Source organism: Pholcus phalangioides, unplaced genomic scaffold (genome assembly GCF_987345545.1).
Source record: "Pholcus phalangioides strain wild (caught in Gottingen) unplaced genomic scaffold, Ppha-v1.0 ptg000001l_1, whole genome shotgun sequence".
NCBI classification, from domain to species: Eukaryota; Metazoa; Arthropoda; class Arachnida; order Araneae; family Pholcidae; genus Pholcus; species Pholcus phalangioides.
Window position 1 is genome coordinate 18,930,456 of NW_028301594.1, and position 12,577 is coordinate 18,943,032.

The following is a 12,577-nucleotide window of genomic DNA, read 5'->3' on the forward strand; positions in this document are numbered from 1 at the left end:
TACTGTACATATATATTAAGAGATTTCTGTTATCCATCACAGCCTTGGCTTGGACGATGACGGTTAATTGAAGTTTTACTGTAATCTGCATGGGAAAATTTCATTTATTGATATTGTAATCTTAAGGAAAGGAAAAAATTTTGATTTTTTTTTACTCACACACATCTACATGACACCTAAAAATCTTTTTTTTTCTTTTTATCACAAAAAATTCAAACCCCTTGGAAAAAAAAAATACATGTAGTGGTTATATAATTTGTGGATTATACGCAGGAAAATGCAGTAAGGTAGATATACTAGTATATTCAGTATATATTGATGGTGTCCCCTTTCTCTATTTACTACCTTTCCAAAATAGTAAATTTAGCCATTACCTTCTTGAATAAGTGTGAGTGACTGAGAGGAATATATTCCAGAAGCTTGTTTGTTTCTGCAAACAATTCATCTATTTCGATAGAACGTTCATCAGGCTCCCTATATGAGGGATTCAGTCTGGGCACAACAAATTGAAACTAAACACAAAGAAAAAATCACAAAATAAATAAATAAATAAATAAATATACACAAAGGTTGAATCTCTGAACATCTGTACTTGATGAAATTAGTAAATGATCAATCAAAAACTTTCTTATTAATTTCAAAATAAAAAAAAATTAATAAGATAGATTAATCTCATTAATTTAATCTTATTAATGATAAAAAATAAAATATTTGGTGCTTGAAAAACGTGTAAGAACTTATTCAAATCAATCAAGTTTATTTTGATTAAAAGTGGGGAAGTAAAATAGACACTTCAAAAATATTCTGTGTGACTGAAGAAAATGTGAACAAATTACTTTTTTTGATAAGCTTTCAGGAATATGCCTCTGCCACGAATCTGATTGGTGGTAAAAATCTTGAATTTTTGCAGGCAAGATGAACTTCAAATAGTGAAATGCTAATCTATAAGAATAGTAATGAATAAAAAAATTGCTGTTCCAAATTCATTTCACACTGCTGTCTGATATTAAAAATTTAAGCACATAAGATAAAACAAAAGCTTGAAGCTACCTTGAGAAAAAAATTATGTCATCTCCAGTAAACAAAGTTGTTGCATCGAATATCTCATTGGCTATCCCACCCTGCTCAAATTGGTCTGACATGCTTATCTTTGCTAGGAGCGAAGAAAGTCCTTCAAATTCTTCAGTCGTGATGTCATCATGCTTAAATAGATTTCATAAAAATAAACAAATAAATTTTAAAAAGTCAGATATCCCATGACTGATGTCATAAGTTTTTTAGCAGAAATTTTGATGAGAATTAAAAAAAATTCGAAAAAAATATGTAAAACATGAATTTGTTGATCACTTTACCAGGTAAAAAAAATATAGCCATATTTGCTCTGAGGAAAGCCCTTTCATGTATAATGACAACATTTCATGTTTCATTAATAACGAAAGAGCTTGTCACTTCATCACAATAGTTGTGATGGATAAAAAACATGTAATCAAAATCCATGGCCATGGTTAAAAAGCCATTTTGGTCAACCAAAAATAAAATTTTACAACAAAAGAAAATCCAGTTGAGCTTTCAATGAAAGCAAATTCTATTATCATAAAAAAACAAAAAATTATTGTATTTTATCAGCAGAATAAATGATTCAGAATTGGCAACTTTAATAAAAAAGAATTGATTAATTGATGTCAAAATGACTGGTTCATACCAATGTAAATAAAACTAAGGAATTAAATAAAAATATACAAAAAATGTCTGAAGTGAATATTTGCTCATTCCATGTGTTGTGATGAAACATTTTGGTTTTTACATTGAAAAAAAGAATCCTGAAGCATTGAGGAGAAATTATTTTTTTAAATGAATAAAATATATTGGATTGGAGTACTGCCCAATAACAAAATCATCATATAAGTCAAAATTTAAAACTACCTAACACATCTCTTACATGAGTTTGCAACTTCATTTTCAGGAAAATTAATAAACTTGAACGTAGACAAACTGAAAATGAAAGTTCGTGGATCAAATCCCAGTTGAATGAAAATCTAGTAGATAATGATATCATAAGCTGAGCATAGCAGTAGCATTGCACAAGTTCCTTTATCACCTATATTAGAAATAATAACAATGCATTTTAATTAGCAAAATACTAGAAAAATATGAAATAGGGACTAAAGGCACAACTAGCACTAAACAAATTTGGTTGTTTTTCCATATTCAATATTTTTAAAATAATTTGTATGTACCAGATGATATGATACAACAATTAAAAAAGCCAAAAATAGCCAATGCTCGTTTTTAAGAACTTGAACATGAATGAATGCCAGGACTCTTCTGCTGGATTGCCGAGATCTCCTCCAGCCCAGTTTTGAGGCAGAGGGTGGAGCAAATTGTATGTACTGAACAGTCTGAGTGCATATCTAGTATGTCTGATTTTTCTATGTTTCAAATTGTGAGTGATATGAACTTGTACAATAAGTTCTTGAAACATTTGTAAAAAGAAAATTGGGAAAACATTCATAGAAAAGATGTATTGTTTAGGACCAAGAGTACAAGCCCATAAAAATGTGTCAATTTATAAAACTGAATAGTGCCTGTAACTTCAAAAACTTGAGATGGAAGAGCTATGTTTTTGACAATAAACTTCAGACAAGAAGTATAATTTACCTTTTCTGGTGTAATCGTGCATGTGATATTGTGGCAGCATCACACAGTGATTTCCAAATGGTGAAATTTTTGAAGGTAAAACTGCATTAAAAATAATAAAGTCATAAGAGTATGATTCCTAACCCGAATGGCACTGTAATTTAGAGAGTGCTGATGAAGCACCTAAAAATTAAGAGGAGGTATTCTAATATACTAGCACTGGACAAATTGCAAAAAAATCTAGTTCTATCACAAACTTTCAACAAGAAAAAATTTTAGGCAGGATAAAAATTTTTACCCGAAGAAAAAGGTCCAAAATAATGCTTCTTTTAACTTTTTCCGGGCACAGTGACCCTCTTTCATGTTGGCGGGTATGCTGCTATAAATTTCAAGCATTGTGGTAACATCGCACAGTGATTTCCAAATGATGCGATTTTTGGAGATAAAACTGCATTAAAAATAATAAACTCATGAGAGTGATTCCTTTGCGTTGCTCTCAGCCAGCAATTTAGTAACTACACAAAGAAAATTTTAGGTGCCAATACCAATTTTTCACTTGACTTGGAGCCTGGGATTTCGCCAGCCCTACAATATACTGCATTAGAAATTCTCAAGGGTGATGTGACAATATAACGTTAGAAAATTCCTGGTATACTACACACAATAAAATAACTTTATCTCAACAAACCTGTTCATGAGGAAAAGCTTCATCCATTGACTGTCCATCACAAGCACTCGCACCACTTTTGCAAATCGATTTCAGACGATGTTGGACATTTCTCTGAAACTCTATAAAAATGCTCCTCATCAGAATAGGATCTATTTGGAAAAGTAAGGGGGAGGGGGAAACTTATTATGTAAAACAAAAGTTTTTCAAAATGAAAAACATTGTTTTCAGCTTTATTTTATATGAAATAACTACCAAAATTCAATTGAGAATGTAAATATAATTTGTAATGCAGTAGCTGTTATACAGGGTAATCCATAAGTCCTGAAATGATTTGAAAGAAATGCTTTAAAAAAAAGCTATTGAAGATAGAGACAAACTGTTTAAAGCATTTAAAAGAAAATGTTTCAGTTTTTTTTTTTTTACTTATATTCATTTTACTTTCATCCTTACTTCTTTCTTTGTAAAACCCATCACAAATAACATGGCTAGAAATTCTATACTTGCTTTAAAATCATCCTCTGCATCACTAAAGGTGTGGACACATGTAGAAATTTTATGGTAAATTGAAAAAAAAAATTGAAATCCTCTTTCAAATGCTTTTAAACCGTTTGTCTCTATCTTTAATAGCTTTTTTTCAATGATTTTTTTCAAATCATGTCAGGACTTCTGGGCCACCCTGTATTACGTATTTGATGGATCAAGTAGTTACTAGTTTTCACTCAGTAACATGTGTGATTATAAATTCTAATTCTGAAAGCACTTCAAATTACAAAAGAAGCTTACACGAACAAAGCATTGAATATTGAAGACAAAACACAACGTCAACATATTTTAAAAGGATAAGGAAAAAATTACCTGTCTTTCCAAATTTCTTGAGCTCACATTTGAATTTCTTTGTCACGTCCATAAAACCTCTATCTACTATAGACCCTTCATAGATTTGCTTTCCACCTGAATAAATGCAGAAGCCAGAGAGGAAACTTTCATCAAATATGATAATAAAGAAACCTGATAATGATAACTCTAATATGTAATTTTTCAAAATATATTTTTAAAAAAATGAAAATTCACACCATCTGGAAACTTAGCTTTCTTACAGCTTTCTTCATATTTGTCATATGCCTCCTTTGGAATTTTTTCAGCCCTGCAAATGAATGCAATAGACTATAAAATCAAAAGTTTAATACAAAATAAAAATATATGATAGTTGAATTCATTTAATAGAAAAATCAAAAATATAATTTTATAAATTATTAAATAAATGATGCTAAAAATTATTTAAAAAAATGAGCATGCCATTGCTTCACATTTGAATGTTCTTCATAACATCTAATTCCATATTTTTGAAATGCTTTCTTCCGATATTCTTTTTATCAAATTTTCAACTATACAGAAGTCCCTGATATAATTATATTTGAATAGGAATATTTTTTTTTTTGGGGGGGGGGTGTTTCATATTCTCTAAGTGTGTTAATATGTAAAACATAAAATATATTTGAAGCAAAAGGGATTAAAAACAAAAAAATTACAATTTACATTATAACATTCATATATCGATGTTTATTAATTCACACAAGAGCCAGAAGTAATCTCACTTTTTCAGAGCTTGAATAAACTTCATCTTCGTATCTGGAAATTCTGGGAGCTAAAAGGCATAAGTATAAGGTTAGAAAATTTCATTTGAGAAAATGAAAGCTTGGTTTATGTGTTTGTGTATTATTTTTAACCTCTTAATGTACCAGGGTGAGCTATCTCATCGCTGTGTAGATAGAGGAAACACATTTGAGCTCTCTTTCTTCTTTTGAGACTTTATTTCGCAACTCTGTAAAGGGAATTTTTCGCCTTTTACCTCCACACATCACATTATTACTGTTTTTTCCAATGAAAATGCTGATTGATTGCTCAGAAAAAAATTGTCCCACAATTTGAAAGTTTTGCAATTTAATGCGTGTTTTTGAACATATTAATGCCAAATTGTGAGGAGGCAGCACTGTATTGTACCATGCTATTCAATTTTTATACATAGTTATTTTGTGAAAAAAATTCAGATCCCTACTTTCTCCTTTTATGGCAGTTTTCATTGAAGAAACAAGATTTTTAAGTAATTTGCTGGACACAATTAAACTTATATGTTGAGGTGCCACTGCTTAACCCTTTCAGACCTGAGCATTAATTTTTAGGAATTTTCAAAATGTTTTTGCATTTTTTGATAGTCAAAAAATGCATTAAAAACATTAATGTCAGCAAATCTATTTCAATTTTTTTTCTTCAAATTTAAAATTTTTTATTTATCTATTTCTTGTGAATAAATAATTCATTTCGTTCAAGTTTTTTCAGGCAAGATAGTACAGGGTATATTCATCTTCACATACAAAATTTTCCAGAATTTTAATGCTAAGTTCTATGTACGAAATCACACTTTTCCTCTGAAGGTGATTTCTCTTGGAAGCTAGGTATTTAAAAACGCCCTGAAAGTTTAACTTTCAGTGTTGCCTTCGGCATTCCCTCCAAAGTTCATATTCACAGTATTTCTAACTGCTAACTTACACAATCCGTCAAGTCAGAGTATAACTCTCTGAGGTCAAAAGAGGAAAATTCTACAGTGGGGAGAAAAGTAACCCACACATCTGTGGCACCAGGGTGTCAAAGGGTTAAACATAAAGGCAAGGGGAAAAAAAGCTCTAATGCTTAAAATACGCAGAAACTATTGAAATAAAGATAAGCAAATCCCCTTTGGCACTTAAACAGCATTCAGTATTAATTGAACTATGAAATGCTTATGGAAGTTGCATGTCTTAATTATTTAAAAATGCAATATAACAAACTTCAAATGATAGAAAAAATTAGAGAGAGGAAATCATCAGAGACTTACCACACGAGGAGTTAAGAGCAATGGTATGAAACTGGTCAAATAATGATGTTTTTGCAGCACACTAAAACATTTTTTTAAAAGATAAAGTTACTAGAATAGTAGAATGTACTAGAAATCTCCATACATGACATGACAAACATTATATCTAGGGTACCAGGAATGCTATGTAAATAAAATAACTTCCAAGTGCAAAAAAAATGTCTTATCTCATTTCAATCGAAATCAAACAATTGTTAATTTAATTTATTTCCTCAAAAAAGTCATGAAGAAACCAAATTGAAAGAATAATTAATATTAATAACTGAACCCTTTCTAGAAAATATGAGATTTTTTTCGACATATTCTGCACAAAGATAATATATGTTAACAGTCTCAAGTTCCTGAATATAGCAGCTTATTTCCAAGAAGCAGTGCAGCATAGGAAACAGTCAACATCCTATACAGTAGCGCAGTGGTTCTCAAACTTTTATCACTCACAGCTCCCTTGCTCTATTCATGGTCATATATGCCTCTCTAAAATAATGAAGCAGATATTGTGCATTCATAAAACAACCATTTCAAAACATAAATAGACACACATCAACATTTCCAGCTCATTGTGATGCCCCTAGGGGAGCCATGACATACACTTTGAGAAATGCTGCAGTGGAGTTTCGATCAGTGGAGTCTCAAATTTGAATCTCAAAACTTTGAGGTTTCATATAATCAACGGTGCTAGAGTTTTTCAAAATTCATTTTCAAAACTTTTTTTCGCCAAGCATGAGATTTGTTCCAAAAATAAATAAATAATAATAATAACAATAATATCTGCACCCCTATGTGGTCTGGAGCGTATGTCAGCCTCACTTAACCAGAGTTTATGGGTATTGGCAGTTGTGTAATGAATTAAGCCACTGAAATTGAGAATAATATAGGTAGGAGTATATCCGCCTCCCCACACTTAAAAAATTGTTTCTTTCTCTTTTTGGATAATCTGAGATAGTCTCGCTCCCATTCCCACGAATTACCGAGACTCCACTGCATAACTATACCCTCTATAACAGTGTTCCTCGAATTGGGTGATGGAATGGTCTGGGGGGGGGGCGCAATAGAAACTACAGTTATAACATAGGAATTTATGGGTTTGTTTGAGTTGGGGGGAGGCGCGATGAGAGAAAAAAATCACTGAAGAAATTCCAATAGAACAAAAAAGTTTTTAAAACTGCTCTATAACAATAACAGCATCTGTAACGATATTGCTCTCTGGTCTCGATGCACTTTTATACTGTTAGTGCATGTTGTATATAATTTTTATAGTGATAATGTGCTACATATCTATAATGATAACTCCTTTATAATGATATGTTTCTCCAGTCGCTTTAGCAGAGCTGGATAAATCTGTTGCCTAACATATCTGAGGCATGTAAAAATCTTGATTGAGCATGCATCTTTTTTCAATCACATGCCCAATGCAGACATCTAAAAAACCCTAGAAAATTTAAATACTTTTATTGTTTAATTTTTTTATCAGGAATAATGAAAGTCTTTCTGAATTCCATGGAAGGGCTTTAATAGACAGTTATGATGTGATGTGCAGTCAACATATTTTGATCAATTTTTATGGCTTTAGTATTTAGCGACCTGGTGCAGTTAGTGCCTACAAATCCTGCAATTCGGCTCATAGGCTGGGATTTTCAGCGGGCTCCAGGGCCAAGATTTTTTATGGGCTTTTCTTTATATGTAAGGGATAATAAAAATAATAATGGAATTCATACCAGATCCTTTGGGCTGGATGCCTGTCAATTTTTTTAAAATCAATATAGATGTCTCTTCAAAAAATTTTACTGTATAATGAACCTACCTGGCTTCCAAAACAGTAGTAGGAATTTTCCCAGTAGCTTCAAAACTTGACAGCATCTTATCAAGAGAGAGTTTGGGTGGTTTCTGAAAACAAATGACAACAATTGTGTGTATGTAATATATTTTAGCTCGAATCTATTTTGTTCGATTATATTAATGTAATGAATGCACTGAAAAAATAAATTACATTCCTAATTCAGAAATTGCAAATTAAATGGCAAATTTCAATGCCATACAAGGTCATTCATCGACATGCTATTAGATGTAAATAGAGGTATGATAAAATTACTTTGTCATTCAACATTTATGGCAGTATATATTTGATGACTTGAACTACATCTTGTGTGGTGATTCCAAGATGAATATACTTGAAAAAAACACAATTATTTTTTGCAAACCTTTAAACTCTATCATTAATCTATATCTTTAAAATAAAAGTTGAAAATGTAACTGTTACCTTTGAATCCATAATTTTAGACTTGGCCAAGGTGATGTAAACAGTGACAAGATCCTGGCAATCTGCGACTGCATGAGGGGGATTTTCAATATGGACCTTCAATGACAAAAGTACAGGGTCAAGAAAACTGGTATATATAATGATGTCTGACAAACATAAAATGTATATTTTTTAAATACATAAAACCAGTGGTGGAACAATTATTCCTGCACCTGTGGAGAAAGATGCAAAGATAATGAGGAATTCACTATACAGTCAAAATTTGTTATAACAACCAACTATTGCAACTGTTCCATTACAACAACCAGAATAACAAATAAATCTACAAAGATCAATCAATCCAAAAAAACATCTGAATTGCTCCATCTTGTCTTTTTTCAAAGAAATTAAAAAAAATTGTTTAACCTTGACCTTTGATATTGGAGAAATTAGTTTAATCTGCTTGTGATGGGTGAAGGACACAATGGAATGTGTGACAAATACCTGGGTGTAACTGACTTCCCTCCATTTCTTGTGGTCAAGGGGTTTCTTGGAATCCGGATTGAGAAAGGGAATAAAAGAATGTGACACAACATAAGGACATGTCATTCTATAGAGAGTCGATTTTTTCACATAAGGAAAAAATGTACAGATAAGCTGACATGTTTTCATGGTGAAAATCAGTATTTATTTATTTATACAATATTTCTTGGCCAAAGCCTATACAAGGGAATGTGGTGGTGAAGTTTGACAGAGACGATTGATGTTACAAAGGAAATCAGAAACTGTTGTGCAATTAATAATGTTTGATGGGAGGTTGTTCCAATCGGTTATTGTTTGAGGAAAGAAACAAAATTTGAAACAATCTGTGGATGCAAAAATGGGTTTCAATTTTTGTGAATGGTTAATTCTTTTTGAAAAGTACGAAGCTAGAGTTAGAAAATTGGAAGTGTCAATATGACAATGGCCATGAAGGATTTTGAAAAGAAAAGTTAATCTACAGATATGTTTACGGGTGAAATGCAGTTGCATATTGAGTTGGTGCTTGAGTTCAGTGACGGATGCAGAGGATGACCAACAGTTAAGAATGAAGCAGGCAGATTTATTTTGAATAGATTCTAATATTTTTTAATTTGCAATCATTAAGCATGTTGTCTCAAATAAGCAGAATGTGATACCCTTGGACTGAAAATTGGATGTATGTAAGAGTGAGCAGAGATGTAACTAGGATTTTTGTGAGGGCTACCGCTGTTAAATTCAACGATTTTGTGACAGTGTTTTTTTTTCCACCTAAAATTTGCTGAACAAAGCAGTTGCCTTTTTTGTCTCCCCTCTAGTTCCTGTCCTGACTGCAAGCATGCAGTTATCAAATTTTATTATTTTTTAACCAGATACCTTTTTATCACAACTCTGCTTACATTATAACAATTTATTACACAGGGTGAACGAGAAGTCCTGGACACATTTTAAAAATTAATAACAAAGCAGCCAACTTATATGAAAAGGCATGGTTTGCACCAAAATACTTATCATAGACTAGAGTTTATGATGATAAATTTTAAAAAGTTCATACTTCAACTAACGGGTAGTGCTGCAAAACGAAACATAATAAATTGATAAAAAATAAAAAATAACACATAAAATGTGACACAAACAGTGCATAATTAGTGTTTATGACAAATACAAATACAAATACAAATACAACGCCACAACAGGCAAATTGCCCAACGAGGTGGCTGACTTAAGAACATCATGGATCCCCGAGCCCCTACCTACTACTGCTACACCACACATGCACCCCCCCCCGGAACCCCCCAACGAATCGGTGCATGCGGGAATGTGCGTGTACGTGTAGTGCAACCTGACGTAAAGTTTTGTTTCTGTGTAATGCTTGTTATGTGTAGTGCTGTCATCTGCCCCCAATTTTACTAACTATGAGTGAAGTGTTATGATTGAATGATTTATCGTTGTAGGACTGTTGCTCTCTGTGGCGAGACTTTTTAACGGGGAGATCGGCTCGCATTAGCGCCTTGAAGTTGGAAACCACAGAAAACCAACTTCAGCCGACCACCACTGTGGGGTTCGAACCCGGATCCTCGCATCACGAGTCCGGCATTATAACCACTCGACCACCACAGCGGCAATTTGCATAAAATAAAATTCTCACATTTTTCAATATGAGAACCCTTTTTAGCTCAACCTCCATTTAAACAAGTGGAATGGAGCTAATGTTGAGAGAAATATGGTAGTTTTATGTTATGCAAATTGTCATAAACATTTATTGTGAATTGTTTGTGTTGCATTTTATGTGATATATTGAGTTTTTGTTTTACAGTGCCACCTGTGAATGAAATTTGAACTTTTTTAACTTGTTTAAAAAACTCTAGAGCATGATAATTATTTTAGTGCACACAGAGCACCTTTTTTATGTCAATCATACAATGATTTGTTAATAATTTTCATGTGTCCAGGACTTCTCGTCTACCCTGTATTTTTTTCAATTCTGATCAAATATAGAATTGTCTTGAGGGAAAAAAACTAGTTTTTGTTTTCAAACTTTTGATACAAAAACATCCTAATATAACATCATCTGTTTGCCATGGAGCAAGGAGTCAGGGGGGGTCATCATAACAAGTGCCCACTGTGTACGTCGCTGTAGTATTACTGCTGTTATATCAATACATTCTGATGTTGCTCATATATTACATTCAAGGGCTGGACAAATCCCAAGTGTCAGGTCACCATGACAACTAGAAAATCTGTATTGATTCCTAAAATTTTGCATATGTGATTACTATAAGTAAATCAAAGTCTTGGGATGGCTCAAAATTTTTTGATTTCTTAATTAACTGTTTTTCAACACAGGAAAAGGTCATTAAGTCCCAGAAAGGTATAAAAAAAAAGAAAAAACACTTTGTTTAAGACCCTACTTCTTGCAAAAAAAACTGCTTGTCTGCTATAAAATTTGGCTGCTGCGTAAATTTTTTTTCTGATTTGTCAAGCTCTTCTATATTCAGTTAATTGGTTTTTCTTAATATGTTGTCACACAACACCACTCTTCCAATCATACTTAATTTCCCCTCCTGATCAAAAAGTTATTTCACCACTTTTACTTATAGCAATGTTTTTAAAAAAAGAGTAAATAAATACGATTGAAGGGTTTAGAATGTTGTGTGACAGCTTATTAGGAAATATCAGTAACACGCTGAATACATTACTTGAGCAACATCTGTGTGTATTATTAAATCTAGGAAAGTGGTCAGCATAGAATTTGTAAGCACACACACTAAATCTTTTTCAGCAAAACAAAATATATACCTTCAGATATTCTTCCTGTTCATGAGGAACTATTTGATTTAAAAATGTAAGAAAGAATTCACATTCTTCCTTCCCACAAAACCACAAAGTTGATGCACCTTGAAAAGTTGTCTATAATGAAAATAAGATACTGTTATTATGCTCATATATTATGTTTTATGAAAGTTTAGAAGGAAGCTATTTTTTAGCTATGTTCAATGTAGCACACCAATTACCAGTGATCTATTCATTTTGGTCTCAATCAAAGACTTATAAATTATTAAAGTTTTCTAAAAACAACCTTGTTACAACAAGTATACTGTAATTTCCTAAGCAAAATTTTAGCTTTCTATCTTCTCCCTCTTCTTATTTTCAGCCAAGCAAATCTAAAATTTTAACTTTGGAATATACCATATCACATTAGGGGGAATAGTAAGGGAGACTAGCATGCCAGTAATACCTATATTCTCCAGTCACTCTTGCCGGGAAATTCGAGTGACAGATTCCAGAAAATTGTTAAATATGTGGGCTCAAACAATCGATTGAATTTGCTGATTTGAATCTCATCTGCTCTCTGCATTTTAAGATCCTTTGTGTTTTACAATCTCTGTTAAGATAGTTATAGCTTTATGGTCGCTTTTGCTATCGTAAATCCAGGTTTATTGCAAATTAGACACTAAGCAAATTCCTTCTCTTAGATTAGATGAGCTAAATGGAAAAATTAATAGACTTTGAAATATTTTTATATTCTTTGAGAGAGAAAGATCATGCTTTTAATATTTGAATAAGCCGAGAAAAAAACTAAAGAATTGCACACTGAATGAAT

At 32.1% G+C, this 12,577-nt stretch overlaps 1 protein-coding gene across 3 annotated transcripts in view; it reads right to left on the reverse strand.

The window, feature by feature from the left end:
- LOC149090019 (uncharacterized) overlaps nt 1-12,577 on the reverse strand; it is a 46,457-nt gene that overhangs the window by 15,908 nt on the left and 17,972 nt on the right. For 2 of the 3 annotated variants that reach the window (XM_089231994.1, XM_089231995.1), the window contains exons 14-25: nt 11,773-11,883; nt 8,476-8,571; nt 8,020-8,102; nt 6,180-6,240; nt 4,903-4,952; nt 4,381-4,451; nt 4,163-4,258; nt 3,326-3,456; nt 1,940-2,098; nt 1,051-1,202; nt 837-942; nt 375-512 (exon numbers count right to left, since the gene is read on the reverse strand). In XM_089231994.1, the coding sequence (XP_089088120.1) occupies nt 375-512; nt 837-942; nt 1,051-1,202; nt 1,940-2,098; nt 3,326-3,456; nt 4,163-4,258; nt 4,381-4,451; nt 4,903-4,952; nt 6,180-6,240; nt 8,020-8,102; nt 8,476-8,571; nt 11,773-11,883 (1,254 nt within the window). The remainder of the gene's footprint in view (nt 1-374; nt 513-836; nt 943-1,050; nt 1,203-1,939; nt 2,099-3,325; nt 3,457-4,162; nt 4,259-4,380; nt 4,452-4,902; nt 4,953-6,179; nt 6,241-8,019; nt 8,103-8,475; nt 8,572-11,772; nt 11,884-12,577) is intronic. The other variant, XM_089231996.1, reaches the window with a different exon arrangement.